The sequence below is a fragment of the Herpailurus yagouaroundi genome, unplaced genomic scaffold, assembly GCF_014898765.1.
Source record: "Herpailurus yagouaroundi ecotype Mexico unplaced genomic scaffold, PumYag 184, whole genome shotgun sequence".
NCBI classification, from domain to species: Eukaryota; Metazoa; Chordata; class Mammalia; order Carnivora; family Felidae; genus Herpailurus; species Herpailurus yagouaroundi.
Window position 1 is genome coordinate 22,235,640 of NW_024412415.1, and position 27,315 is coordinate 22,262,954.

Sequence of the window (27,315 nt, forward strand, 5' to 3'; positions counted from 1 at the left end):
TCACAGTATCTTTTTTGTTTTCATTCACAGTATATTTTAAGCAATGTTTCAGATCCCTGTAAGACAGATGAGGAATAAATCACTGAAAACCAAGAATGGACAACCGAGTTCAGAAAATTTAGTAACTGAGAGAAAAGCACAGAATCCCACAGAAAATATCCAGAAGTCAAAAGGCAAGAAAGCAACTTAAATGAGAATTAGGCTTAGAAGGAAGGTTTTACAGGAGGATAGAAAAAGCTATGGGATGGTATGGCTGAGGTATGGTCTAAGATCACCTGGTCATCTTTTATTCAGTCTAAAACCCTTTTGGTTCTAGCCCTTCACTGTAGCTCTAGGTTATCCCTTATTGTCTTCGGTTAGCCATTCGAAAGTATTAAACTTTAATGCCATACACTGTAATTTTAAACAGTAGATACCATCTTAGCACCATTATCATCTTCAGTCCTCCCAGTAGATGGCCATGTGCTAGTGCTTTGTTAGTACCTAAATATTTAGGTAAGATTTTCAGAACAAAGGAGAGATGCTATTTTTAAATACTAAAATACAGAGGTGCCTGGGTGGCTCAGTTGGTTGAACGTCTGTCTTCGGGTTCAGGTGATGATCTCACAGTTTGTGAGTTCAAGCCCCCCATAGGGTTCTGTGCTAATAGCTCAGAGCCTGGAGCCTGCTTCTGATTCTCTGTCTCCCTCTCTCTCTGCCCCTCCCCTGCTCACACTCTGTCTCTCTCTGTCTCTAAGAAGTGAATTAACACTAAAAAAATATTTTAAATAAAAAAATAAATAGTAAATTAGAAGTTCCCATTTGATCAGCCTACATAAGTCAACATTTCCCCCTTTTCCTAGGACTCATCCAAAGCCACAACAACCAAATTCTAAAAATTTCACTTTCATTGAAACTAAGAACCACATAAAATCCACAGACTCTACAACATATGACAGTACTACCCAAAGCAGCCAAGATCAGACAGAAGACATGCAGGTGGAAGTAGAACAGAGAAGTCAAAAGGACCCAATAGTAACAGATCTTAGAAAGTGTCAGCAAAAATTTGCTAAAGATGAAAAACACACCCTGAAGTGCAAAGCTATATCCTTTCTTCGCAAAAACAGGTGCAGATGCTGGGGCAAGTAGGATGACAGAAGTCCCTCAGACTTCATTTGGTACAGAGAAGTAGACAAGGCAATGCTATAAAGTCAGACACACAAGTCACATTTGCAGGAAACCTTCTGCCCAGCAAAGAGTTATTATATAAACCAGCTAATAGAATGTGAGATTATTAGGCAACCTTGGCTGCCCTAAAGGAGCTTTGTACAAAAGAGCTAGCCCAAGAAAATCCAACTTATTCTTCACTATGATAGAAACTTACATCTGAACAAAAATACTTTAGGATAAAAGAAGGAAAACGTAAAATTCAGACAAAAATGCCATGGAGCAGATGCAGATGAAAACAGTGACCAAAATTTTTGTTGCAAATTTTAAAACCTTAATGACACAACTGTGTCTATTTGGAAGACCATAAAGCAAGAAGAGACGGCAAGACCAAAAAGACATTAAAAAGAGTAACAAAACTGAGGGAAAAGTAAGGAAATAAAAATCAGAGAGATAAAGACAAATTAGACAACAGTGGTGAACAGGCATTGGAAAATAAAATGAAGGACTCAGAGGTTAATAATAAGAAGAGCAAATAAAAAAAAATTAAGTGTTAAAAGAAGAAAATATTTATGCCAGACAAAGGACATCAAATGAATGTATATTGGACAACATTCTCCTCTCCCCTTCAAAAGGCAAAATAATTACATGGAATAAATATTTTTAAATATTAATCAAGAAAATTACACTAAAATAAATTCTCAAATCCCAACACTAAGTCATGTCATTATAAAATTATCAGTCTTCCAAAATAAAGAAATTCTATGGACTGCATGCAAAAAGGTCAAATCACTTACAAAGGGCAAAATAATTCAGGCTTATCCCAGATTTCTCAACAGCAACATTCCATATTGTAAAACAGGAGCACCACAAACAAGATCCTCAAAGTAGGATCCAACTTACTTTATATCTGGACAAACTGTCCTTTTGAGAATGGATAATCGAACTGTTTTGAATATGAAAGACATCAAAAAATGCTGTTCCCAGGCCATGTTTGAGGAAATTACTAGAGGATGAACTTCAGCCCAACAGATAACTAAAAACCATGACAAACAGACTGGTAATCAACATATTTACTGTGAAAAAAGATTAAAACAAATATAGAAATAAGGTTAACAAAGTCAAATGCAAATGTTATATGCCCTGGCAATGAAAACATTATACAACCAACAAATAAAAACTGGGAGGGGGTAAAAGGACAGTAAGCATAAGTAAGCTTGAGAAAGGTCATAGACTGCCTCACATATAATAGCAGTACACCAAAGAATATCATTTAGAGCTACCAAACGAAGTAGTATATGTATGAGCAGTTTTAATAGTACAAAGATAAATACTCAGAAAAATAATAATGGCTAAAATCAGGCAGGAGAGGAGAAGGTAACAACGAGTGGGTTAAGAATACTTTAACCAACTCTAATTTTACAGAATGGCAAAATGAATATAAGACTACTAGAATTATATCAGCATTCCCTAAAAACTGAAGCTACATACATATGAAGCAATCACATGGTGAAAGACTTTTAAAAAAAGATAATAAAAATTGTCACAGAACCAAGACCAAAATAAATCATATCAACGAATACAAGTAAGTTTAACATAAGTGCCAAAACAAGAGATTTTCACATAGGATCACAAACCAAGAGGCATAAAGTGATTCAGAATGGTTAAAAATAAAAGGGTAAACAATATATTAGGCAAATGGAAACCACAGGAAAACAAGGGTTGTGAGCCTAAAAGTCATCAAACATTAAGACAAAAAAAAAGAGAATATTTTATAAAAATGCTAAAGGAAGAGGAAGTGATCCCCCACCCCCACCCCTGGAGTGCAGGCAGGGACCACATATCATGCGCCATGGAGAGGCACTTCTCCAGTACCACGGCACATAGAAGGGAAGTTTGAATCCTAGCCAAGCACAGGGGCATGGGAGTCAGAGGAGTGAGAAAGACCACCTGGTCTGCACCCAGCACAGTGAGGGCAGTTCAGAGTAATTTGGTACAACGGGTCCATGGAGAAGCAATTGGGGGGACGGGGAACGGGTCGCCATTTTTCCCCCCACCACTACCAAAGTGGGGCCTCAGGGATTGGTCCTAAGGGCCCACAGTGGAGGGGGGAACTTGCCCACACCAAACTAGGCCCCTCCATGCCAGGTATACTGCATATCTACTGGCGCAGGATAGAGGCAGAGGAACCAGACAGCCCCTCCTCCAGACCAGTGCTGCTGCATTACCTTGATTAATTCTTGGACAGTTCTTGTTATATAGATATATTCTTCCTTCCTTTTCTCCTCCTTATCTCTTCCCTCCTCTAGTCTGGTTACCCTGGTTGTTGGTTTATTTAAGGAGACATATTTAATCCATTCTCTTGATACATATTCCACACCTCCTTCTTTACTTTCCTTTCTCTCCCTCTGGAATAATCAAGCCCCATAGTTTCTCTGTCTGGGCAACTTTATCTTCATTTCTTTCCCCACTCTACCCCTGCTTCTTTATTTTCCTTTCTCTCTCTCTGGATTAAGCCATTTAGTCTCTCTGCCCAGTCAATGTTTATTTTCTCTTTTTCCTCCCCGCCCTTGTCACTTCTCTCTTTGTATATGCTCTTCCATCAGCACCACCTCCACCCTGTTCTTTATTTGAGGCTGGTGTTTCTTGCTTTTGCTTTCGCATTGTTTTGTTTTTTTCTTTAACCTGTTTGTGTGTTTGCGTGTTTTGTTTTCTGTATGTTTGTCTGTTCATTTTCCTTTCCAAGGCTACTTGAAGGAACAAATCAAAGCACACCTGGTGGAGGGTTCAAAACATCACTACGAGTAGGGAAATAAAATAACCAAAGTCACAACAACAGAGACCAAATAACACTCTCCAAAAAACACCTCCTGAAGGTCCAGGCCCTGGACAGTGTATGACCCTCCTTTAATATAGCAGTGCTTACAGGTGCAGAGCACATAATAAGTTTTTAGAACTCATAAGGGACAGAAAACTAGCCAAAATGACGAAACAGAAGAATGCTCCTCAAAAGAAATGCCAGGAGAAGTGACAGCTAAAGAATTGATCAATACAGATATAAGTAATATAATGGAACAAGATTTAGAATAATAGTCATAAGATTAATCACTGGGCTTGGAAAAAGCAGAGAAGATAGCAAAGAATCTATTGCTGCAGAGATCAAGGACCTAAAAAATATTCATGATTAATTTTTAAAATGCTATAAATGAGGTACAAAATAAAATGGAGGCAGCCATAGCAAGGACTGAAGAGGCAGAGGGGAGAATAGGTGAATAGAAGATAAAATTATGGAAAAAAGGAAGCTGAGAAAAAGAGAAAAAAATCCAGGGGATTTAGACAAATTGAGAACTAAGCAATTCAATCAAACAGAACAATATCCATATCAGAGGAATTCCAGAAGAAGAAGAGAGAGGGAAAGAGACTGAAGGTGTACTTGAACAAATCATAGCTAAGAACTTCCCCAATCTGGGAAAGGAAACAGACACTGAAATCCAAGAGGCACAGAGAACTCCCTTCAGAGGTAACATGAATGGATCTTCTGCACCACATATCAGTGTGAAACTGGCAAAATACAAGGATAAAGAGAGAATTCTGAAAGCAGCTAGGGATAACTGGGCCTTAACATATACAGATAGACACATAAAGGTAGTAGCAGACCTATCTACTGAAACTTGGAAGGCCAGAAAGGAATGGCAGGAAATCTTCAATGTGGTGAACAGGAAAAATCTGCAGCCAAGAATCCTTTATCCAGCAAGCCTGCCATTCAGAATAGGAGAGATAAAGGGTTTCCCAAACAAAAACTGAAGGAATTCATCACCACCATACCAGCCCTATAAGAGATACTAAGGGGGACTCTGTGAGTGAAATGTTGTAAGGACCACAAACTACCAGAGACATCACTACAAGCATGAAACCTACAGAAAACACGATGACTCTAAACCCACATCTTTTCAATAGTAACACTGAATGTAAATGGACTAAATGCTCCAATCAAAAGACAAAGGATATCAGAATGGATACAAAAACAAGGCCCATCTATTTACTGTCTACAAGAAGCCCATTTTAGACCAGAGGGCACCTTCAGATTGAAAGTAAGGGGATGGAGAACTACCTATCATGCAACTGGAAGTCAAAAGAAAGCTTGAGTAGCCATACTTATATCAGACAAACTAGACTTTAAACTAAAGGCTGTAACAAGAGATGGAGAAGGACATTATAGAATAATTACAGGGTCTATCCATTAGGAAGAGCTAACAATTATAAATGTCTGTGCACCAAATTCAAAAGCACCCAAATATATAAACAACAATGAATCACAAACATAAGCAATCTTATTGGTAAGAATGTGGTCATTGCAGGGGACTTTAATATTCCACTTACAACAATGGACAACAACTTACAACAATGGACAAAGTAAGGAAACAATGGCCCTGAGAGATACACTGGATGCAGATATACTTGACAGATATATTTACAACTCTACATCCTAAAGCAACAGAATATACTTTCTTCTTGAGTGCACATGGAACATTCTGCAAGGTAGGTCACATACTAGGTCACAAAAGAGCCATCAATAAATATAAAAGAATTGAGATCATATCACGCACACTTTCAGATCACAATGCTACAAAACCTGAAATCAACCACAGGAACAAGTTTGGAAAACCTCTAAATACACGGAGGTTAAAGAACATCCTACCAAAGACCGAATGGGTCAACCAGGCAGTAAAAGAATAATTTAAAAACTATATAGTAACAAACGAAAAGGAAAACACAACAATCCAAACCCTTTGGGATGCAGCAAAGCCAGTCCTAAGAGGAAAATACATTGCAATCCAGGCCTATCTCAAGAAACAAGAAAAATCCCAAATAAAAAAATCTAACAGCACACCTAAAGGAACTAGACACAGAACAGAAAAAAAAAAAAAACAAAACAAAACTAGCAGAAGGAGAGAAGTAATAAAGATCAGAGCAGAAATAAACAATATAGAATCCAAACACAGTAGAATAGATGAATGAAACTAAGAGCTGTTTTTTTGAAAAAATACACAAAACTGATAAACCTCTAGCCAGGCTTCTCAAAAAGAAAAGAGAGAGGACCCAATTAGATAAAATCATGAATGAAAATGGATTTATTACAACCAAATCCCTCAGGAATACAAGAAATTACCAGGGAATACTATGAAAAATTATATGCCAACAAACTGGACAACCTGGAAGAAATGGACAAATTCCTAAACACCCACACACTTCCAAAACTCAAATGGGAAGAAATAGAAAATTTGAACAGACCCATAACTAGCGAAGAAACTGAATCAGTTATCATAAATCTCCCAACAAATAAGAGTCCAGGACCAGATGGCTTCCCTGGGGAATTCTACCAGACATTTAAAGCAGAGATAATACCTATCCTTCTCAAGCTGTTTCAAAAATAGAAAGGGAAGGAAAACTTCCAGACTCATTCTACGAAGCCAGTATTACTTTGATTCCCAAACCAGACAGAGACCCAGCAAAAAAAGAAAACTACAGTCCAATATCCCTGATGAATATGGATGCAAAAATTCTCAACAAGATACTAGCAAATCCAATTCAACAGCATATAAAAAGAATTATTCACCATGATCAAGTGGGATTTATTCCTGGGCTGCAGGGCTGGTTCAACATTTGCAAATCAATCAATGTGATACATCACATTAATAAAAGAAAAGATAAGAACCATATGATCCTGTCAATCAATGCAGAAAAAGCATTTGACAAAATGCAGCATCCTTTCTGGATAAAAACCCTCGAGAAAGTCGGAATAGAAGAAACATGCTTAAACATCATAAGCCATGTATGAAAAGCCCACAGCTACTATCATCCTCAATGGGGAAAAACTGAGTTTTCCTCCTGAGATCAGGAAAACGACAGGGATGTCCACTCTCACCATTGTTGTTTAACATAGTGTTGGAAGTTCTAGCATCAGCAATCAGAAAACAAAAGGAAATCAAAGGCATCCAAATTGGAAAAGATGAAGTCAAGCTTTCACTTTTTGCAGATGACATGATATTATACATGGAAAATCCGATAGACTCCACCAAAAGTCTGCTAGAACTGATACATGAATTCAGCAAAGTCGCAGGATACAAAATCAATGTACAGAAATCAGTTGCATTCTTATATACTAATAATGAAGCAACAGAAAAACAAATAAAGAAACTGATCCCATTCACAATTGCACCAAGAAGCATAAAATACCTAGGAATAAACCTAACCAAAGATGTACAAGATCTGTATGCTGAAAACTATAGAAAGTTTATGAAGGAAATTGAAGAAGATACAAAGAAATGGAAAAACATTCTGTGCTCATGGATTGGAAGAATAAATATTGTTAAAATGTCAATACTACCCAAAGCAATCTACACATTCAATGCAATCCCAATCAAAATTGCACCAGCATTCTTCTCAAAGCTAGAACAAGCAATCCGAAAATTTGTATGGAACCACAAGACCTCGAATAGCCAAAGTAATATTGAAGAAGACCAAAGCAGGAAGCATCACAATCCCAGACTTTAGCCTCTACTACAAAGCTGTAATCATCAAGACAGCATGGTATTGGCCCAAAAACAGACACATAGACCAATGGAATAGAATAGAAACCCCAGAATTAGACCCACAAAAGGATGGCCAACTAGTCTTTGACAAAGCAGGAAAGAATATCCAATGGAAAAAAGACAGTCTCTTTAATGAATGGTGCTGGGAGAACTGGACAGCAACATGCAGAAGGATGAAACTGACCACTTTCTTACACCATTCACAAAAATAAACCCAAAATGGATAAAGGACCTGAATGTGAGACAGGAAACCATCCAAACCCTAGATGAGAAAGCAGGAAAAAACTTCTCTGACCTCAGCCGCAGCAATTTCTTACTTGATACTTCTCCAAAGACAAGGGAATTAAAAGCAAACATGAACTACTGTGACCTCATCAAGATAAAAAGCTTCTGCACTGCAAAGGAAAACAATGAACAAAACTAAAAGGCAACCAATGGAATGGGAAAAGATATTTGCAAATGACATTCGGACAAAGGGCTAGTATCCAAAATCTATAAAGACCTCACCAAACTCTACACCTGAAAAATAATCCAGTGAAGAAATGGGCAGAAAACATGAATAGACACTTCTCTAAAGAAGACATCCAGATGGCCAACAGGCACATGAATAGACGCTCAACGTCACTCCTCATCAGGGAAATACAAATCAAAACGACACTGAGATATTACTTCACGCCAGTCAGAGTGGCTCAAATGAACAAATCAGGAGACTATAGATGCTAGAGAGGATGTGGAGAAATGGGAACCCTCTTGCACCGTTCGCGGGAATGCAAACTGGTGCAGCTGCTCTGGAAAACAGTACAGAAGTTCCTCAAAAAACTAAAAATAGAACTACCCTATGACCCAGCAAGAGCAATGCTAGGAGGGTACCCAAGGGATACAGGAGTGCTGATGCATAGGGGCACATGTTCCCTAATATTTAAAGCAGCACTTTCAACAATAGCCAAATTATGGAAAGAACCGAAATGTCCATCAACTGATGAATGGATAAAGAAGATGTGGTTTAGGGGCGCTTGGGTGGCTCAGTCGGTTGAGTGTCCGACTTCAGCTCAGGTCATGATCTCGTGGTTCATGAGTTCGCGCCCTGCGTCGGGCTCCGTGCTGACAGCTCAGAGCCTGGAGCCTGTTTCGGATCCTCTGTCTCCCTCTCTCTCTGCCTCTCCCTCACTCACGCACTCTTGCTCTCTCTCTCTCTCTCTCTCTCTCTCTCTTTCTCGGTCTCTCAGAAATAAGTAAATGTAAAAAAATTTTTTTAAATAAATTAATTTAAAAAAAAGATGATGTGGTTTATATACACAATGGAATACTACTTGGCAATGAGAAAGAATGAAATCTTGCCATTTGCAGCAATGTGGATGGAACTGAAAGGTATTATGGTAAGTGAAATAAGTCAGTGAGAGAAAAAGACATCATATGTTTTCACTCATATATGAATCTTGAGAAACTTAACAGAAGACCAGGGGGGAGGGGAAAGGGAGGGAAAAAAAGTTACAGAGAGGGAAGGAGGCAAACCTAAGAGACTCTTTAATACAGAGAACAAACTGAGGGTTGATGGGGAGTGGGGGAGAGGAGAAAGTATGTGATGGGCATTGAGGAGGGCACTTGTTGGCATGAGCACTGGGTGTTGTATGGAAGCCAAGTTGACAATAAATTATATTTAAAAAATGCTAAAGGATGGGTTTATAATACAATTGTGAGAGAATCATCCATATCACAAATAATATTAACAATCTTAGAAGTGCAATATATGGCAGAAAATATCAGTAATGAAAGATATACATTGACATTTGGTATTTCTCCATCCATGTAAGAAAAAGTACACAACAGGATGGAGTTAAGATGGCAAAGTAGTATGGGGACCCTAAGCTTGTCTAGTCCCTGACATCAGCTGGATCAGCATCACACCATTTTGAACACCTAGGAAATTGATCGAAGGATTAATGCAATAATCTGCATAATTTAAGCCAGAGAATTTGGCAGTTACGCAATGAATAGAAGTGAATTGGGGGAGGAAAAAACCCACAGAGCCATGGAGGGTAGGGAGCCATTTTCGCAGAGAGAGGACCGAGAGATTAAGAAAAAGGGGAAACTGCAGCACATCCTGATCATGCAAAAAAAGCACACACCCCAAAAGTAGCTGGAGAGAAACAAAGAGTAAAAACACTCACAGGAGACAGGACAAGACATTTGTTCTCCAAAATCACTGATGGGGAGAAAGGAGAGGGTTCTAATACTGCCAGAAGTTTATACAGAATGGAGAACAGAGTCTGAAGTTTCAGAGCTCAGTGCCTGGCAGTCCTCTGGTGGAAAAGTAGGGTGAATACCCAAAAGCAGGCAGCACAGTTCGAGGGGTCAAAGTCTCTCACGGGGAGAAGCAGTTCTGCTTGCACTGCATTTGGTAGAGGCCATACAACCTTCCTATGGGCAAGATTCTCAGCAGACCCTGGAGAACTGCCACATTTACTGATATTTTAACAATGATCCCAGAGTGGAGCAAAACCTGGCACTGGCTGTGTGTTGTGATTTACCATAAACTCTGAGACAGTGCTGCTGCGCGATCACATGCATGTTTTCTGGGACAACCTGGCCACTGCCCAGGAATACCCTACCCCAGAGAATCAGCATGGATCCAAGATGCCGGGGTCTCTGAAGTGTGGGGTTTTGAAACACAGCCCCATCTGAGATAAATCTCTGGAGGCCACACCAGGAAGACAGACAGCTTGGACAAAGAGTAAAGGCATGGAGCAGATGGAAGCCTGAGACAAAGGACGGTCGCTTGACTGCTTGTGTGTGAGGGCATGAAATTCCTGCGCCAGAGACTAGAGAGCCAGGTGAAGCTATTTTCACCGCAAGCATGCACATGCACATGCACACACATGTGGAACAAACCCAGTGAGCTAAGCAGTGCCACCAAGTAGAAAACAGAGCTGTTACACCAAGCCATGCCCACCTGCACACTCCAGGCACATCCCCCAGAGGACCAGCACAAATCACTTCCACCTGCTTAGTCTACAGACTACAGTGCTGCAAAGTTTCAGTTCTAGGGAAAAATGGATATAACTTCATTTGGATATCATTCGGTTTGCTTGTTTGTTTATTTTCTTTGCTTCTGTTTTTATGTTATTTTCTTTTTTCTCTCTCTGTTTCTTAGATAATGAAAGGGAAATTTTTAAATTTTTTTATTCAACTTTATTTTCTTCTCTTTTATACTATTTTATTCAATTTTTTTTTTAATTTTTTTTTCAACATTTATTTATTTTTGGGACAGAGACAGAGCATGAACGGGGGAGGGGCAGAGAGAGAGGGATTCACAGAATCGGAAACAGGCTCCAGGCTCTGAGCCATCAGCCCAGAGCCTGACGCGGGGCTCGAACTCACAGACCGCGAGATCGTGACCTGGCTGAAGTCGGATGCTTAACCGACGGCGCCACCCAGGCGCCCCTATTCAATTTTTTAATTAAAAAAATTTTTTTTAATGTTTATTTTTGAGACAGAGAGACAGAGAAAGAGTGAGAGAGAGAATGAGCAGGGGAGGGGCAGAGAGAGAAGGAGACACAGAATCTGAAACTGAATCCAGGCTCCGAGTGGTCAGCACTGAGCGCAACGCAGGGCTTGAACTCGTGGACCATTAGATCATGACCTGAGCTTAAATAAAGTCAGACACTTAACCGACTGAGCCACCCTGGTGCCCCTTTTTTAATATTTAAATTTATTTTATAAGTTATTTTTTCATTTCTCTCTATTCTCTTTTCTGTCAAGCTTATCTAAACAAGCAGACTGAAACACACCTAGGTTCTAGCTTCGTTTATTTGACTTTTTTTATTTTTAATTTTTTATTTTATTAATTTTTTCTTTACCTCCAAAATGAAAGGACAGAAGAAACAAACAAAAGGACAAACAAAAGGACAAACAAAAGGACAAACAAAACTAAAGGAGTTGGTGACCACTAGACCTGCCCTGCAATAAATTTTAAGGGGGACTCTGAGTGGAGAAAAAAACAAAACAAAACAAAAAAGACCAAAAGCAAAAAAGACCCAAGAACATTACCAGAAATACCAACTCCATAGCAATACAATGGCATTAAATTAATTTCTTTCAATAATCAACTCTGAATGTAAATGGACTAAATGCTCTAATCAAAAGACACAGGGTATCAAAACGGATAAAAAAAAAAAAACAATGCCCATCTATATGCTGACTACAAGATACTCATTTTAGACCTAAAGACATCTGCAGTTTGGGGTGCCTGGGTGACTCAGACAGTTAAGCATCTGACTCTTGGTTTCAGCTCAGGTCATGATCTCGCATTTGTGAGTTCAAGCCCCATATTATGCTCTGCGCTGACAGTGCAGAGCCTGCCTGGGAATCTCCCTCTCCCTCTCTCTCTGCCCCTTCCCCATTCATGTTCTTTCTCCCTCAAAATAAATAAATAAACTTTAAAAAATTAAAAAAAAAAAGACATCTGCAGACTGAAAGGGGATGGAGAACCAACTATCATGCTAATGGATGTCAAAATAAAGCCTAAGTAGCAATACTTATATCAGACAAATTAGATTTTAAAATAAAGACCATAACAACAGATGAAGAAGGGCATTATATCATAATTAAGGAGGTTATCCACCAAGATCTAACAATTGTAAATATTTATGCCACCAACTTAGAATCATCCAAATACACAAGTCAAATAATCACAAACATAAAGAAACTCATTGATAATAATACCATAATAGTAGGTGGACTTTAACACCCCAGTTACAACAACACACAGATCATCTTAGCAGAAAATCAGCAAGGAAACAATGGCTTTGAATGACACACTGAACTGGATGGACTCAACAGATATGCTGAGAACATTTCATCCTAAAGCAGCAGAATACACATTCTTCTTGAGTGCACATGGAACATTCTCCAGAACAGATCACACACTGGGTCACAAAACATCCCTCAAAAAGCACAAAAAGATCAACATCATTCCATGCATATTTTCAGACCACAATGCTATGAAACCTGAAATCAGCCACAAGAAAAAATTTGGAAAGACCACAAATACTTGGGAGATTAAAGAACATCCGTAAACCAAGAAATTAAAGAGGAAATAAAAAAGTACATGGAAGCCAATGAAAATGAAAACATGACAGTCCAAAACCTTTCAGACGCAGCAAAGGCAGTCATAAAAGGGAAGTATATCCCAATCCAGGCCTTGCTGTAAGAAGGAAGCAATGTCTCAAATACACAACCTAACCATTCACCTAAAGGAGCTGCAAAAAGCACAGCAAATAATGCACAAAACCAGCAGAAGAAGGGAAATAAAGATTAGAGTGGAAATCAATGATTTCTAAATCAAAAAATAGTAGAACATATTAATAAAACTAAGCTAGTTCGTTGAAAAAATTAACAAAATTGATAAACTCCTAGATTTATCAAAAAGAAAAAGGAAAGGACCCAAATAAATAGAATCACAAATGAGAGGAGATTTCACAACAAACACCATAAAAATACAAACAATAATAAGAGAATATTATGGACAATTATTTGCAAACAAATTGGGCAATCTGGAAGAAATGGATAAATTCCTACAAGCATATAAATTACCAAAACTGAAACAGGTAAAAGTAGAAAATTTGAACAGACCCATAACCACTGAAGAAATTGAATCAGTAATTATAAACTAACAAAACTGAAACAGGAAGTAGAGCATTTGCACAGACCCACAGCCAGTACAGAAATTGAATCTGTAATAAAAAATCTCCCAACAGGGGCGCCTGGGTAGCGCAGTCGGTTAAGCGTCCGACTTCAGCCAGGTCACGATCTTGCGGTCCGTGAGTTCGAGCCCCGCGTCAGGCTCTGGGCTGATGGCTCAGAGCCTGGAGCCTGTTTCCGATTCTGTGTCTTCCTCTGTCTCTGCCCCTCCCCCGTTCATGCTCTGTCTCTCTCTGTCCCAAAAATAAATAAACGTTGAAAAAAAAAATTAAAAGAAAAAAAAAATCTCCCAACAAACAAAAGTCCAGTGTCAGATGGCTTCCTGGGGCAATTCTACCAACATTTAAGAAGAGTTAACACCTATTCATTTGAAGCTGTTCCAAAAAATAAAAAGGAAGGAAACTTCCAAACTCATTCTGTGAGGTCAGCATTTCTTTGATTCTAAGACCAAAGACTCCACTAAAAAGGAGAATTACAGACCAATTTCCCTGATGAACATGGATGCAAAAATTCTCAACAAGATACTAGCAAACCAAATGCAACAATACATTGAAAGAATTAACTCACCATAAGCAAGTGGGATTATTTCTGGGCTGCAGGAGTGGTTCAATATCCACAAATCAATCGATGTGATATATCACATTAATGAAAGAAAGGATAAGAACCACATGATTCCCTCAATAGACACAGAAAAAGCATTTGACAAAATATAGCATCCTCTCTTGATAAAAACTCTCAAGAAAGTAGGGATGGAGGGAACATCCCTCAACATCATAAAGGCCATCCATACATGAAAGACCCATAGCTACTATCATCCTCACTGAGGAAAAACTGAGAGCTTTCCCCCTAAGGTCAAGAACACAAGAGCAATGTCTGCTCTCACAACTGTTGTTTATCACAGTACTGAAAGTACTAGCCTCAGTAATCAGAAAACAAAAAGAAAAAAAAGTCATCCAAATTGGCAAAGAAGTCAAACTTTCACTTTTCACAGATGACATGATATTCTACATGGAAAACCTCAAAGATTCCACCAAAAAACTTCTAGAAGTGATACATGAATTCAGCAAAGCTGCAGGATATAAAATTAACATACAGAAATCAGTTACATTTCTATACACCAATAATGAAGCAACAGAAAAAGAAATCAAGGAATCTATGCCATTGATAACTGCACCAAAAACCATAAAATACCTAGGAATAAACCTAACCAAAAAGGTAAAAGATCTACACAGAAAGCTATGGAAAACTTAGGAAAGAAATTGAAGAAGACACAAAGAAATGGAAAAATATTCCATTCTCATGGACTGGAAGAAAAAATATTGTTAAAATGTCAATACTACCCAAAGCAATCTACACATTCAATGCAATCCCTATCAAAATACCAGCATTCTTCACAGAGCTAGAGCAAATAATTATAAATTTGTACAGAACTAGAAAAGTCCCCAAAGAGCCAAAGTAACGTTGAAAAAGAAAACCAAAGCTGGAGGCATCCCAATTCTGAACTTCAAGCTACATTACAAAGCTACAATCATCAAGATAGTATGGTACTGGCACAAAAAGAGACACAAAGACCAATAGAACAGAACAGAAAACCCGGAAATGGACCCACAAATACATGGCCAACTAATCTTTGACAAAGCAAGAAAGAATATCCAGTGGAAAAAAGACAGTCTCTTCAGCAAATGGTGTTGGGAAAACTGGACAGCGACATGCAGAAGAATAAATCTGGACCACTTTCTTCCACCATACACAAAAATTAACTCAATATGGATGAAAGACCTAAATGTAAGACAGGAAGCCGTCAAAACCCTAGAGGAGAAACCAGGCAAAAACTTCTGATCTCAACTGCAGCAACTTCTTACTAGACATGTCTCCGGAGGCAAGGGAAACAAAAGCAAAAATGAACTACTGGGACCTCATCAAGATAAAAAGCTTCTGCACAGCTAAGTAAACAATCAACAAAACTCAAAGGCAACCAACATAATGGGAGAAGATATTTGCAAATGACATCTCTTATAAAGGGTTAGTATCAAAAATGCATAAAGAATTTCTCAAACTCAACACCCAAAAAATAAATAATCCAGTGAAGAATGGACACTTTTCCAAAGACATCCAGATGGCAAACAGACTCATGAAAAGACGCTCAACATTACTCATCATCAGGGAAATACAAATCAAAACCACAATGAGATACCACCCCACACCTGTCAGAATGGCTAAATGAACAACTCAGGAAACAAAGATGTTGGCGAGAATGTGGAGAAAGGGGAACACTTTTGTACTGTAATGCAAACTGGTGCAGCCCCTCTGGAGAACAGTACAGAGGTTCCTCAAAAAATTAAAAAATAGAGCTATCCTATGGCTAGCAATTACACTACTATTTATACAAAAAATACAAAAATGCTGATTCCAAGGGGCATATGCACCCCAATGTTTACAGCAGCACTATCAACAACAGCCAAATTATGGAAAGACCCCAAATGTCCAATGACTGATGAATGGATAAAGAAGATGTGGTATAGGGGCACTTGGGTGGCTCAGTCGGTTAAGCGGCCGACTTCGGCTCAGGTCACGATCTCACACTCCGTGAGTTCGAGCCCCGCGTCGGGCTCTGTGCTGACCGCTCAGAGCCTGGAGCCTGTTTCAGATTCCGTGTCTCCCTCTCTCTGACCCTCCCCCGTTCATGCTCTGTCTCTCTCTGTCTCAAAAATAAATAAACGTTAAAAAAAAAAAATTAAAAAAAAAAAAAAAAGATGTGGTATATATATACAATGGAATATTACTAAGCAATCCAAAAGAATGAAATCTTGCCATTTGCAACAATGTGAATGGAACTAGAATGTATTTTGCAAAATGAAATCAGTCAGAGAAAGACAAATATCATTTCACTTATATGTGGAACTTAAAAAAACAAAACAGATGAACATAGGGGAAAGGAAGGAAAAATAAGATAAAAACAGAGAGGGAGGCAAACCAGGGGAGACTTTTAAATACAGGGAACAAACTGAGGGCTGTTAGAGGGGAGATGGGGACAGGATGGGCTAAATGGGTGATGGGCATTAAGGAGGGCACTTGTTGGAATGAGCACTGGGTGTCATATGTAAGTGATCCATCACTAAATTCTACTCCATTATTATACTATATGTTAACTAACTTGGATTTAAATTAAAAAATAATAATAAATTTGTTGTAGATTTAAAAAAAAGATGAAGTATACAACAAAATAAAGATACAGAAATCTAAATAATGTAATTAATAAGCTATGTCTGATTAATAAATTTCAAATTTCATACCCTATGAAAAACTGCATACCTATTTTCAGGTTTCCATGTAACATTAAATAACCTATCCACTCAAAAAGGAGAAAAAATTGTGAGAATTTGGGCTTTTACCATTACTGTTTGAACGCCAGTTATGCCTTTAAATAAACTGGCTATAAAACAATGAGAAAAATGTTCATCTCCAAGAATTTTTTTTTTTTTTAAGATTTTAATATATATTTTAGAAAGAGTCTACAAGCAGGGCAGAGAGAAAGAAAGAGAGATAAAGAGGGAGAGAGATTCTTAAGCAGGCTCCATTACCAGTGTGGAACCCAAAGCAGGGCTCAATCCCACGACCCTGGGATCATGACTTGAGCCAAAATTAAGAGTCAGATGCTCAAGAGAGTGACCTACCCAGGTGCCCCTGCAAGAATTTTCTAAAGATTAAATGAAATACAGTATTTAAAGTTTAATAGTCTGGCACATGGTCTCAGATACACAAATTGTTCTTAATACTGTAGGATATTTGCCTTATGTTTTAGATATTCTTTACTGAAAGAGAAAACATTATTTCTGTAGTGCAGTCATCTACTTATCTATAATAGCAAACATTAATTCACAAAGAATCTAAAAATCACATTTTTTTCAAAATGGAACTCGTTGTAATACTAAAACTTCAACTGATATATAAAATGCATAAGCTAGGATACAAAAAGTCTAAGTTTTAAACTTCCTTGTCCTAGAGTTGGTGACTATTCTGTCACATTTCTTTATGATATAAACACACATAATAAGCTGTTTATATTATATATTTAACTTAGTTCACTAATACGTCTTTGAGATCATCCCATATCATTATCCATTACAGACATTCCATTCTTTTTAAAAGGTTGCATAGTGTTCTATTATATGAATATTATATGAAATTTTGGTTGTTTCTAATATGAGTAATCAAAAACAATGCAATAATACACATATTGGATGTAAAGCTACATTTTGGAAAATAGCTGCCAATTTTACCAGATACAGAAGGATATACACAATATGCTACAATTTATATACAAAACAGAAAGAAAATAAGAACATATGTGTTAACTGTTTATGTGGAAAGGAAATTAGGAAAAATACAAAAACCAACTAATAAAAATTACTTTCTTTGAGAGTCATTCTGAGAACCAGATAAATAAGAGACACAGTTAAGATTTTTCACTTATATGCCTTTGGAAACTGTTTTATCTTGAATAATATCACTGTATTCCTTACTCAAATAATTAAAGTCAAAGAATATAGCTTTTTCTTTCCATCTAAAATGCAAACATAAAATACATCAAGTATCTCATCAAAGCATTACACAGATAAAAAAAAAAAGTGAAAGCACCTGTAAAGGTTAATTTTTATGTAAGAAGAAAGCACAGAGTGCAATTATCAGAGGCTACATTCTGGTTGCTGGAGTAGTGACAGACCAAATGCTGTTTTGTAACCGAATAAAAAGACATACTTGAAATTCTAAAAAAGTTCCCTTATTTTTTCTACCTTTTTAATAAAATGTTTATCTTAATAAAAGTTTGTCAATTTCTGAAATTGTGAACAAGAACTTTCCTTACCTATTTCTTTACAACTGTACCCTTCTCCTTCCTTTCTTTCTTCATATAATCTACATGGACTTTTTTCTTTCTCTTTCTCCCTTCCTGCCATTTCTATAGGACATGCAAAGAGAATGCAGGATATCTTTCCTCACACCAAAGGAGGATACTGTAATATACACTAAAATATTTCAAGTGAAATGTTACCTACACCTCCTATTTCATTTGTACTTTGAAAAATTCTTAAAATTTAATCTCAAGAGCTTCCTATTCCAATAAAAAGCCTGAATTAATTTAGGACAATTACACAAACTATATTCTGAATATAATTATTTCAGATGAAATGCTCCATCATTTGGGGTTTAAGTCTGAGTGTTGAAAATTAAATGTAAAATTCAGATTTTCATTGTGTAATGTGTCATGCTCATGTTACCATGAACCCAAAAACATAATAATTAAAGAAACTATAAAAATGCCTTTTTTTAAAAGTTTGAATTAAACCAAATCTACTAAATATTTTGATTAATAATTTACTTTCATTTAAAATGAGCATACAATAAGCATACATTATAATGCATATAAACTTAATTCTTAAAATTTGATGATTCAGGGGCGCCTGGGTGGCTCAGTCGGTTAAGCGGCCGACTTCGGCTCAGGTCATGATCTCACACTCCGTGGGTTCGAGCCCCGCGTCGGGCTCTGTGCTGACAGCTTAGAGCCTGGAGCCTGTTTCGGATTCTGTGTCTCCCTCTCTCTGACCCTCCCCCGTTCATGCTCTGTCTCTCTCTGTCTCAAAAATAAATAAACGTCAAAAAAATTTTTTTTTTTTAATTTGATGATTCAGAGCAAATTTAAAAATCTTATATGAAGATAATCATTATGAATATAAATCTTTGCCAAAGTTATATGGAAATACCACTATGAGAAGATTTTTTTCATTAAATATCTAGACAAAGCATTATTTACTATAAATCAATATTTTAGGGATTTGCAAACCTGTTTAAAATTAAATTTTGAAAAAGTTTTACCTTCATGTGATTTTTCAAAGGATCCAAAAGATTAAAATGAATATTGCACTTTGGACAAGCTCTTGGAAAAGGTGTTCCATTTTTAGATTGATTTGATGAGGTATTTGTACCTAAAATAAATTCAAAACATATGTAATTCAAAATTCATCTTTTATAATTTTAATCACTAAAAATAGGAAATTTACGATTTCTAAAATTTATATATAAATACTATAATTTCTTTTGTATATGCCACATTTCATATTTACCTTTTGATGATGTAGCCTGGGGAGATGTCACTGAAAGAGACTTAACTGAAGGAAATACAGCTGAAGAATTTATTCCAGAAACACCATCACTGGGCTTAGGTTTTTTTGGATTAACGCTGTTTACTTCAGAAGTAGAAGGACGTTTTGATAAAAACGAACTTTCATTCATACCTACAATGAGTTAAATAAGTGCGAAAAGTATTTTTAAACACTGTAGCATGTTTCCTACAACTAAATAAGATTACTTTGGAGCTAAATTAAATGTAATACAATTGAGTGATCCTATCATTCAAATGACAATAAATAATGATAAAAATTTATGTGATGAAAAGTCAGGGGTGTACCAAATGGAAATCTTGAAAAAGAAGAACAAAACTGGAGGCATCACAATCCCAGATTTTAAGATATACGACAAAGCTGTAGTAATAAAACAGTATGGTACTGGCACAAAAACAGACACACAGATCAGTACAACAAAACAGAGAGCCCACAAATAAAGCCACAATTATATGGTCAATGAATCTACAACAAAGGAGGCAAGAATATACAATGGTTTGAAAAAGTCTCTTCAACAAATGATGTTGGGAAAACTGGACAGTTAATATGCAGAATGAAACTGGATTACTTTATTACACCATACACAAAAATAAACTCAAAATGGAATAAAGACCTAAATGAAAGATCTGAAACCATAAAATTTCTACAAGAAAACATGGGCAATAATCTCTTTGAAATCAGCCATAGAAATATTTCTCTGGCAAGGCAAACAAGAGCAAAATTAAACTACTGAGACTACACCAAAATTAAAGACTTTTGCACAGCAAAGGAAACCATCAACAAAACAAAGAGGCAATCTACAGAATGGGAAAAGATATTTTCAAATGATACACCCAATAGGGAGTTAATATCCAAAATTTACAAATAACTTATACAACTCAACAGCAAAATAATAATAATAATAATAATAATAATAACGCAATTAAAAATGGTCAGAAGACATGAACAGACATTTCTCCAAAGCAGACATACAGATGACCAACAGACGCATGAAAAGATGTTCACCAACACTAATCATCAGTGAAATGCAAATCAAAACCACAATGAGAAATCATCTCACACCTGTCAGAATGGCTAAAATCAAAAAGACAAGAAATAACAAGTGTTGATGAGGATGTGGAGGAAAAGGAACCCTCATGCATTGGTAGGAATGCAAGCCAGTGCAGCCACTTTGGAAAACAGTGTAAAGGTTCCTCAAAAAACTAAAAATATAATTACTGTATTATCCAGTAATTCCACTACTGGGTATTTACTCAAAGAATGCAAAAACAAAAATTCAAAAAGATGTATGTTTATTGCAGCATTATTTACAATAACCAAAATATAAAAGAAACCCAAGCATCCATCCACAGATGAATGGATAAAGAAAATGTGACGTATATATATACAAAATGGAATATTAGCCATAAAAAAGAATGAAATCTGAACTTTTGCAACAACACAGATGGACCTAGAGGGTACAATGGTAGAGTGAAATAACTCAGTCAGAGAAAGACAAACACCATATGATTCTATTCATATGTGTAATTTAAGAAACAAAACAAATGCATAAAGAAAAAAAGGAGAGAAAGAAATAACCCAGATTCTTAAATATAAAGAACAAACTGGTAGTAGCCAGCAGGGAGGTGGATGGGGAATGGGTGAAATAGGTGAAGAGGATTAAAAGTACACTTATCATGAAGAGTACTGAGTAACATATATAATTTTTGAATCATTATATTATACCCCTGAAACTAATAGAACACTGTATTTAATTATATTTGAAATTTTTTAAAAAGTAATTTAACTTTTGGGTGAGGAACTAAAATGGCAGCATAGTAGGACTCTAGGCTCCTCTTGTCCCTTAAACACAACTAGGTAACTATAGCATCATTCTGAATACTCAAGAAATTGACCTGAGGACTGACAGAACAAACACCACAACTAGAGGGAGAGAAGAGGTAGGTAGGTACACCACATCTAGGTAGGTAGGAAGCACAGAGACTTTGGGGGAGAAATGGACTGCAGGTGCTGCAGAGGGGAGGGAGCCCTGGTGGTGGAGAGATGAGAAAGAGAGGGGAGGGAGAAAGAAAGAAAAAGAAAAGAACACACAGGGGAATGCACAAAAACACTTCCCCAAAGCCATTGGCCGGGAAAAGGAGACGGGCGGATTTTCCTAAGTTTTTGCAATCAGCGGAGCTTGAAGACAGGAGTTTTAAAGGTCAGCAGGCTTGACGAGAAGGTAGGCAAACAAATCTGGGGCAGACAGTGACATCTGAGGAATGCCCAAGGCACACAGTGGGGAAATTGTTCGCTTGTGGGGCGCATCTGAGAGAGGTAGCATTTGGAGAGGCACCTCTCACGGGCCAAAAGAGCTGGGAATGCCATTTCCCTACCCTGCCCCTCAGCATAGGCACAGAGCCACCTGCCAAGGGAAGCTTGGACCCAACAATGGCTGCCTACCCTGTGCACCTTGGCCTCTGGCAACTGCTGTTCTTGGTCAAACCTGCATCAGTCCCAGGGCAACAAGACCTTTCGCCAGGAGGCCAGCACAGGCCATGCCCACACCACATCCCTAAAGTTTGGAGTTTTAGAAGTCAGAAGGGTTGGCTGGGATAGAGCCCTAAGTACACTGCACTGCTCCTGGCAGACAAGCAACCCAGGGACAGACAGCATGAAAATGGCAATCTGAAAAATGCCTGGGACACAAGAAGGGAAACTACCTGCTCTTCTGAGAGTGCTTCCCTGATAGCAGCAAGCACGGAGACCCCTCTCTGGGGACAAGGGAGCACACTGGCACCATTTCTCTCCCCAAGTGTCAGCATAAACCACCTGCAGTAAACAGCATAGTGCCTACACTGACTGCCTAACCTGCTTACACCATGCCCTGCACCGCCCCCCAGCACTCTGGTGAGACTTCCCTTCTTGGGCAAGCATGCTTCAGTACCAGTGCAGTTGGCCGCTTCGCCAGAAGACCAGCAGAAACCCCGCAAACATCACGTCCCCTGGCCAGACAGTTCTGCAAGGCTTCAGTTCTAGAGGAAGTTGTTAAAACTCACCACACTCTGTTCCAGGTGCAAACAATGCTCACTGGCAAGCAAACAGAACCTCTGAAGATGATTGGCCTAAAGGACATAGTAGCCAAAACACAGCAGTGAAGTGCACACAACACACACCAGAGACACTCCCTGAGGCACCAAGCTCTGAACACTATATGACCTCTTCTTCATAAAGCCATTGGTCTCAGAAACAGGAAATATAACAGGCTTTTCTAACACACAGAAGACAGAGACCTAGATAAAATGCCATGACAGAGGATTTAATCCCAAATGAAACAACAAAAAGTCATGGCCAGAAATTTAATCAAAATAGATATAATATCCCTGATAGAAAATTTAAAGCAACAATCATACAATACTTGCTGAGCTTGAAAAAAGGGAGACCCTTACCTGAGATAAAACTGTTAAAAAACAATCAGTCAGAAATGATAAATGCAATCTGAAAACAAACTGAAACAAACTGGATGCAGAGAACACGTGGATGGAAGAAGCAGAGGAACAAATAAGTGATACAGAAGATAAAATAATAGAAAATAATGAAGCTGTACAAAAGAAAGAAAGAAAGAATTATGGAACATGAGAATAGACTTAGGAACTCAGTGACTCCATCAAACATCATAACATTCATATTATAGGAATCCCAGAAGGAGAGAGAAAAGGGGGGAGAAAATTTATTTGAGAAAATAACAGCTGAAAACTTCCCTTATCTGGGGAAGGAAAGAGACATCCAGATCCAGGAAGCACAAAGAACTACCATGAAAATCAATAAAAGCAGGTCAACATCAAGACATATTGTAATCAAATTTATAAAATATAGCCAAAAAAAAAAAAAAATCCTAAAAGCAGCAACACAAAAAGTCCCTACCTTACAAAGGAAGATCCATAAGTCTAGCTTCACATCTCTCCATAGAAACTTGACAAGCCAAGTTTGTCATGTGGCATGATAAATTCAAAGTGCTAAATGGGAAAAATCCGCAGCCAAGAACACTTTACCCAGCAAAGCTATCATTCAGAATAGGAGAGATAAAGAGTTTCCCAGACAAATAAAAACTAAAGGAGTTCGTGACCACTAAAACAGCCCTGCAAAAAATATTAAAAAGGACTTTTCAAGTGGAAAAGAAAGACTAAAAGTGACAAAGACAAGGAAGGAACAGAGAAAATCTCCATAAACAATGACAAAACAAGTAATACACTGCTACTAAATATATACCTATTAATAATTACTCTAAATGTAAATGGACTAAATACTCCACAAACAAAAGACATAGGGTGTCAGAATGGGTAAAAAAAAAAGGGTACTGGGGTGCCTGGGTGGCTCAGTCAGTTGAATGTCCAACTCTTGATTTCAGCACAGGTCATCTAGGGTCAGGGGACTGAGCCCTGCATTAGGCTCCACACTGAGTGTGGAGTAAGATATTTCTCTCTTCCTCTGCCCCTCTCCCCACTCATGTACACTCTCTAAAATGATAAAAAAAAATTTTTAAAAATAGGGGCACCTGGGTGGCTTAGTCAATTAAGTGTCCAACTTCAGCTCAGGTCATGTTCTCACAATTTGTGATTTCAAGCCCCAAATCGAGCTCTCTGCTGTCAGTGTAGAGCCTGCTTCAAATCTTCTGTCCCCCTCCCTCTCTGCCCCTCCCCATCTTGTGCTCTCTCTCTCTCAAAAATAAACAAACATTTAAAAATGTTTATTAAAAAAATAATAAATAGGGGTGCCTGTGTGGCTCAGTTGGTTAAGCATCTGATTTTAGCTCAGGTCATGATCTCACAGTTCATGAGTTTGAACCCCGCATTGGGCTCTGTGCTGACAGCTCGTAGCATGGAGCCTGCTTCGGATTTTGTCTCTCCCTCTCTGTCTGCTCCTACCCCTTCATGCTGTCTGTCTCTCAAAAAATAAGTAAACATTGAAAAAAAAATTTTTTTAATAAATAAATAATAGCAAGACCCTACTAAATACTGCCTAAAAGAAACTCATTTTAGACCCAGACACTGGTAGTTTGAAAGTAAAGGATGGAGAAATATTTATCATGCAAAAGAACATCAAAAGAAAGTCAGAAGAGCAATACTTATATCAAACAAATTTGGTTTTAAAACACAGGCAATAACATGAGATGAAGAAGGGCACAACAGAATAAAAGGGACTATCCAACAAGAAAATCTAACAATTGTAAATATTTATTACCCCAACATGGAGATACCCAAATATATAAAACAATTAATAACATAAAGGAACTAATAATAATACCATAATTGTAGGAGATTTTAACACCCACTTACATCAATGGACAGATCATCTAAGCGGAAAATCAACAAGGAAAAAGGGCTTTGAATATCACACTGAACCAGATGGACTTAACACACATATTGAGAACATTTCATCCTAAAGCAGCAGAATACACATTCTTTTCAACTGTACAAGGGACATTCTCCAAAACAGATCACATACTAGGTCACAAATCAGGCCTCAACCAGTACAAAAAGACTGAGATCATATCAGGCGTATATCCTGATTACAATGCGATGAAACTTAAGGTGAACTACAAAAAAAAATTTGGGAAGACCTCAAATACATGCCACTGAACAACGAACGGGTCAACTAGGAAATCCAAAAGCAAATATAAAAAATACAAGCGAACAAATGAAAATGAAAACACAATGGTCTAAAACCTCTGGAATGTACCAAAACTGGTCATAAGAGGGAAGTTTACACTGGCTCCTGGGTGGCTCAGTCAGTTAAGCATCCAATTCTAAATTCAGCTCAGGTCATACTCACAGGTCTTGAGACTGAACCCTACATCAGACTCTGCACTAACAGTGCAGAGCCTGCTTGGAATTATCTCTCTTCCCCCACATCCCCTCCCCCCCAAAAAAGACATTAAAAAAAATAAACTTAGTTTAAAAAAGAGGGAAGTCTGGCCTACCTTAAGAAGCAAGAAAAATCTCAAAAAAGCAACCTAACCTTTTACCTAAAGGAGCTAGAAAAAGAACAACAAACGAAACCAAAAGCCAGCAGAAGGGAAATAATCATCAGAGCAGAAATAAATGATAAAGAAACTAAAAATAATATTAGAACAGATCAATGAAACCAGTACCTGGTTCACTGAAAAAAAAAAAAATCAATGAAATTGATAAACCTCTAGTCAGACTTATCAAAGAAAAAAGACTCAAATTAATAAAATCACAAACAAGAAAGGAGAAATAACAACAAATACCACAGAAATACAAACAATTATAAGAAAATATTATGAAAAACTATATGCCAAAAAACAACATGGAAGAAATGGATAAATTTCTAGAAACATATAAACTATCAAAACAGAAGAAGAAATAGAAAACTTGAACAGACCGATAACTAGCAAAGAAATTGAATCAGCAATCAAAAATTTCCCAACAAACAAAAGTCCAGGGCCAGATGCCTTCACAGGGGAATTTTACCAAACATATAAAGAAGAGTTAATACCTATTCTTCTCAAATTATTCCAAAAAACAGAAACAAAAGGAAAACTTCCAAATTTATTCTATGATGCCAGCATTACCCTGATAGCAAAACCAGACAAAGACTGCACGACAAAAGAGAACCACAGACTAATATCCCTGATGAACATGGATGCAAAAATCCTCAATAAAGTACCAGCAAATCAAATCCAACAGTACATTAAAAGAATCATTCACAACAATCAAGTGGGACTTATTCCTGGGATGCAAGCATGGTTCAATATTTGCAAACCAATGTGATACACCACATTAGTAAAAGAAAAGAACCATATGATCCTCTCAATAGCTGCAGAGAAAACATTTCACAAAGTACAATATTCATTCAGGATAAAAACCTCAACAAAGTCGGTTTAGAAGAAACATACTTTAACATAATAAAGGTCACATACAAAAATCCCACAGCTAGTATCATCCTCAACGGGGAAAAACTGAGAGCTTTTCCTCTACAGTCAGGAGTAAGACAAGGATGCCCACTCTCACCACTTTCATTGAACATAGTAATGGAAGTTCTAAGCACAGCAATCAGAAAACACAAAGAAATAATGGAAGTCCAAATTAGCAAGGAAGAAGTCAAAGTTTCACTATTTGTAGATGACATGATACTGTGTACAGAAAACCCAAAAGACTCCACCAAAAAACTGCTAGAACTGATACACAAATTCAATAAAAAATGAATGTAGAGAAAACTGTTGCATTTCTATACACCAATAATGAAGCAGCAGCAGGAGAAATCGAGAAATCAACTCCATTTATAACTGCACGAAAAAAACAATAAGATACCTAAGAATAAACCTAACCAAAGAGGTAAAAAGATCTATATGCTGAAAATTACAAAACACTGATGAAAGAAACGGAAGATGACACCAAGAAATGAAAAAAACATTCCATGTTCATGTATTGGAACAACAAATACTGTTAAAATGTGTATATTACCCAAAGCAATCTACACATTCAATGCAATCCCTATCAAAGTACCAACAACATTTTTCAGAGCTAGAACAAACAATCCTAAAATTTGTATGGAACCACAAAAGACCCTAAATAGCCAAAGCAATCTTGAAAAAGAAAAGCAAAGCATCACAATTCCAAACTTCAAGTTATAATACAAAGTTGTAGTGATCAAAACAGCATAGTAGTGGCACAAAAAGAGACACACAGATCAATGAA

At 37.4% G+C, this 27,315-nt stretch overlaps 1 protein-coding gene across 13 annotated transcripts in view; it reads right to left on the reverse strand.

The window, feature by feature from the left end:
* Positions 1-27,315, reverse strand: part of ZNF280D (zinc finger protein 280D) — a 335,873-nt gene that overhangs the window by 84,597 nt on the left and 223,961 nt on the right. For all 13 annotated transcript variants that reach the window (XR_005795835.1, XM_040492781.1, XM_040492780.1 and 10 more), the window contains 2 exons: positions 19,559-19,729; positions 19,311-19,420 (listed from right to left, as the gene is read on the reverse strand). Coding sequence is in view for 12 of the 13 variants with exons in the window: in XM_040492781.1 (XP_040348715.1) it covers positions 19,311-19,420; positions 19,559-19,729 (281 nt within the window). In the remaining variant the exon portion in view is untranslated. The remainder of the gene's footprint in view (positions 1-19,310; positions 19,421-19,558; positions 19,730-27,315) is intronic.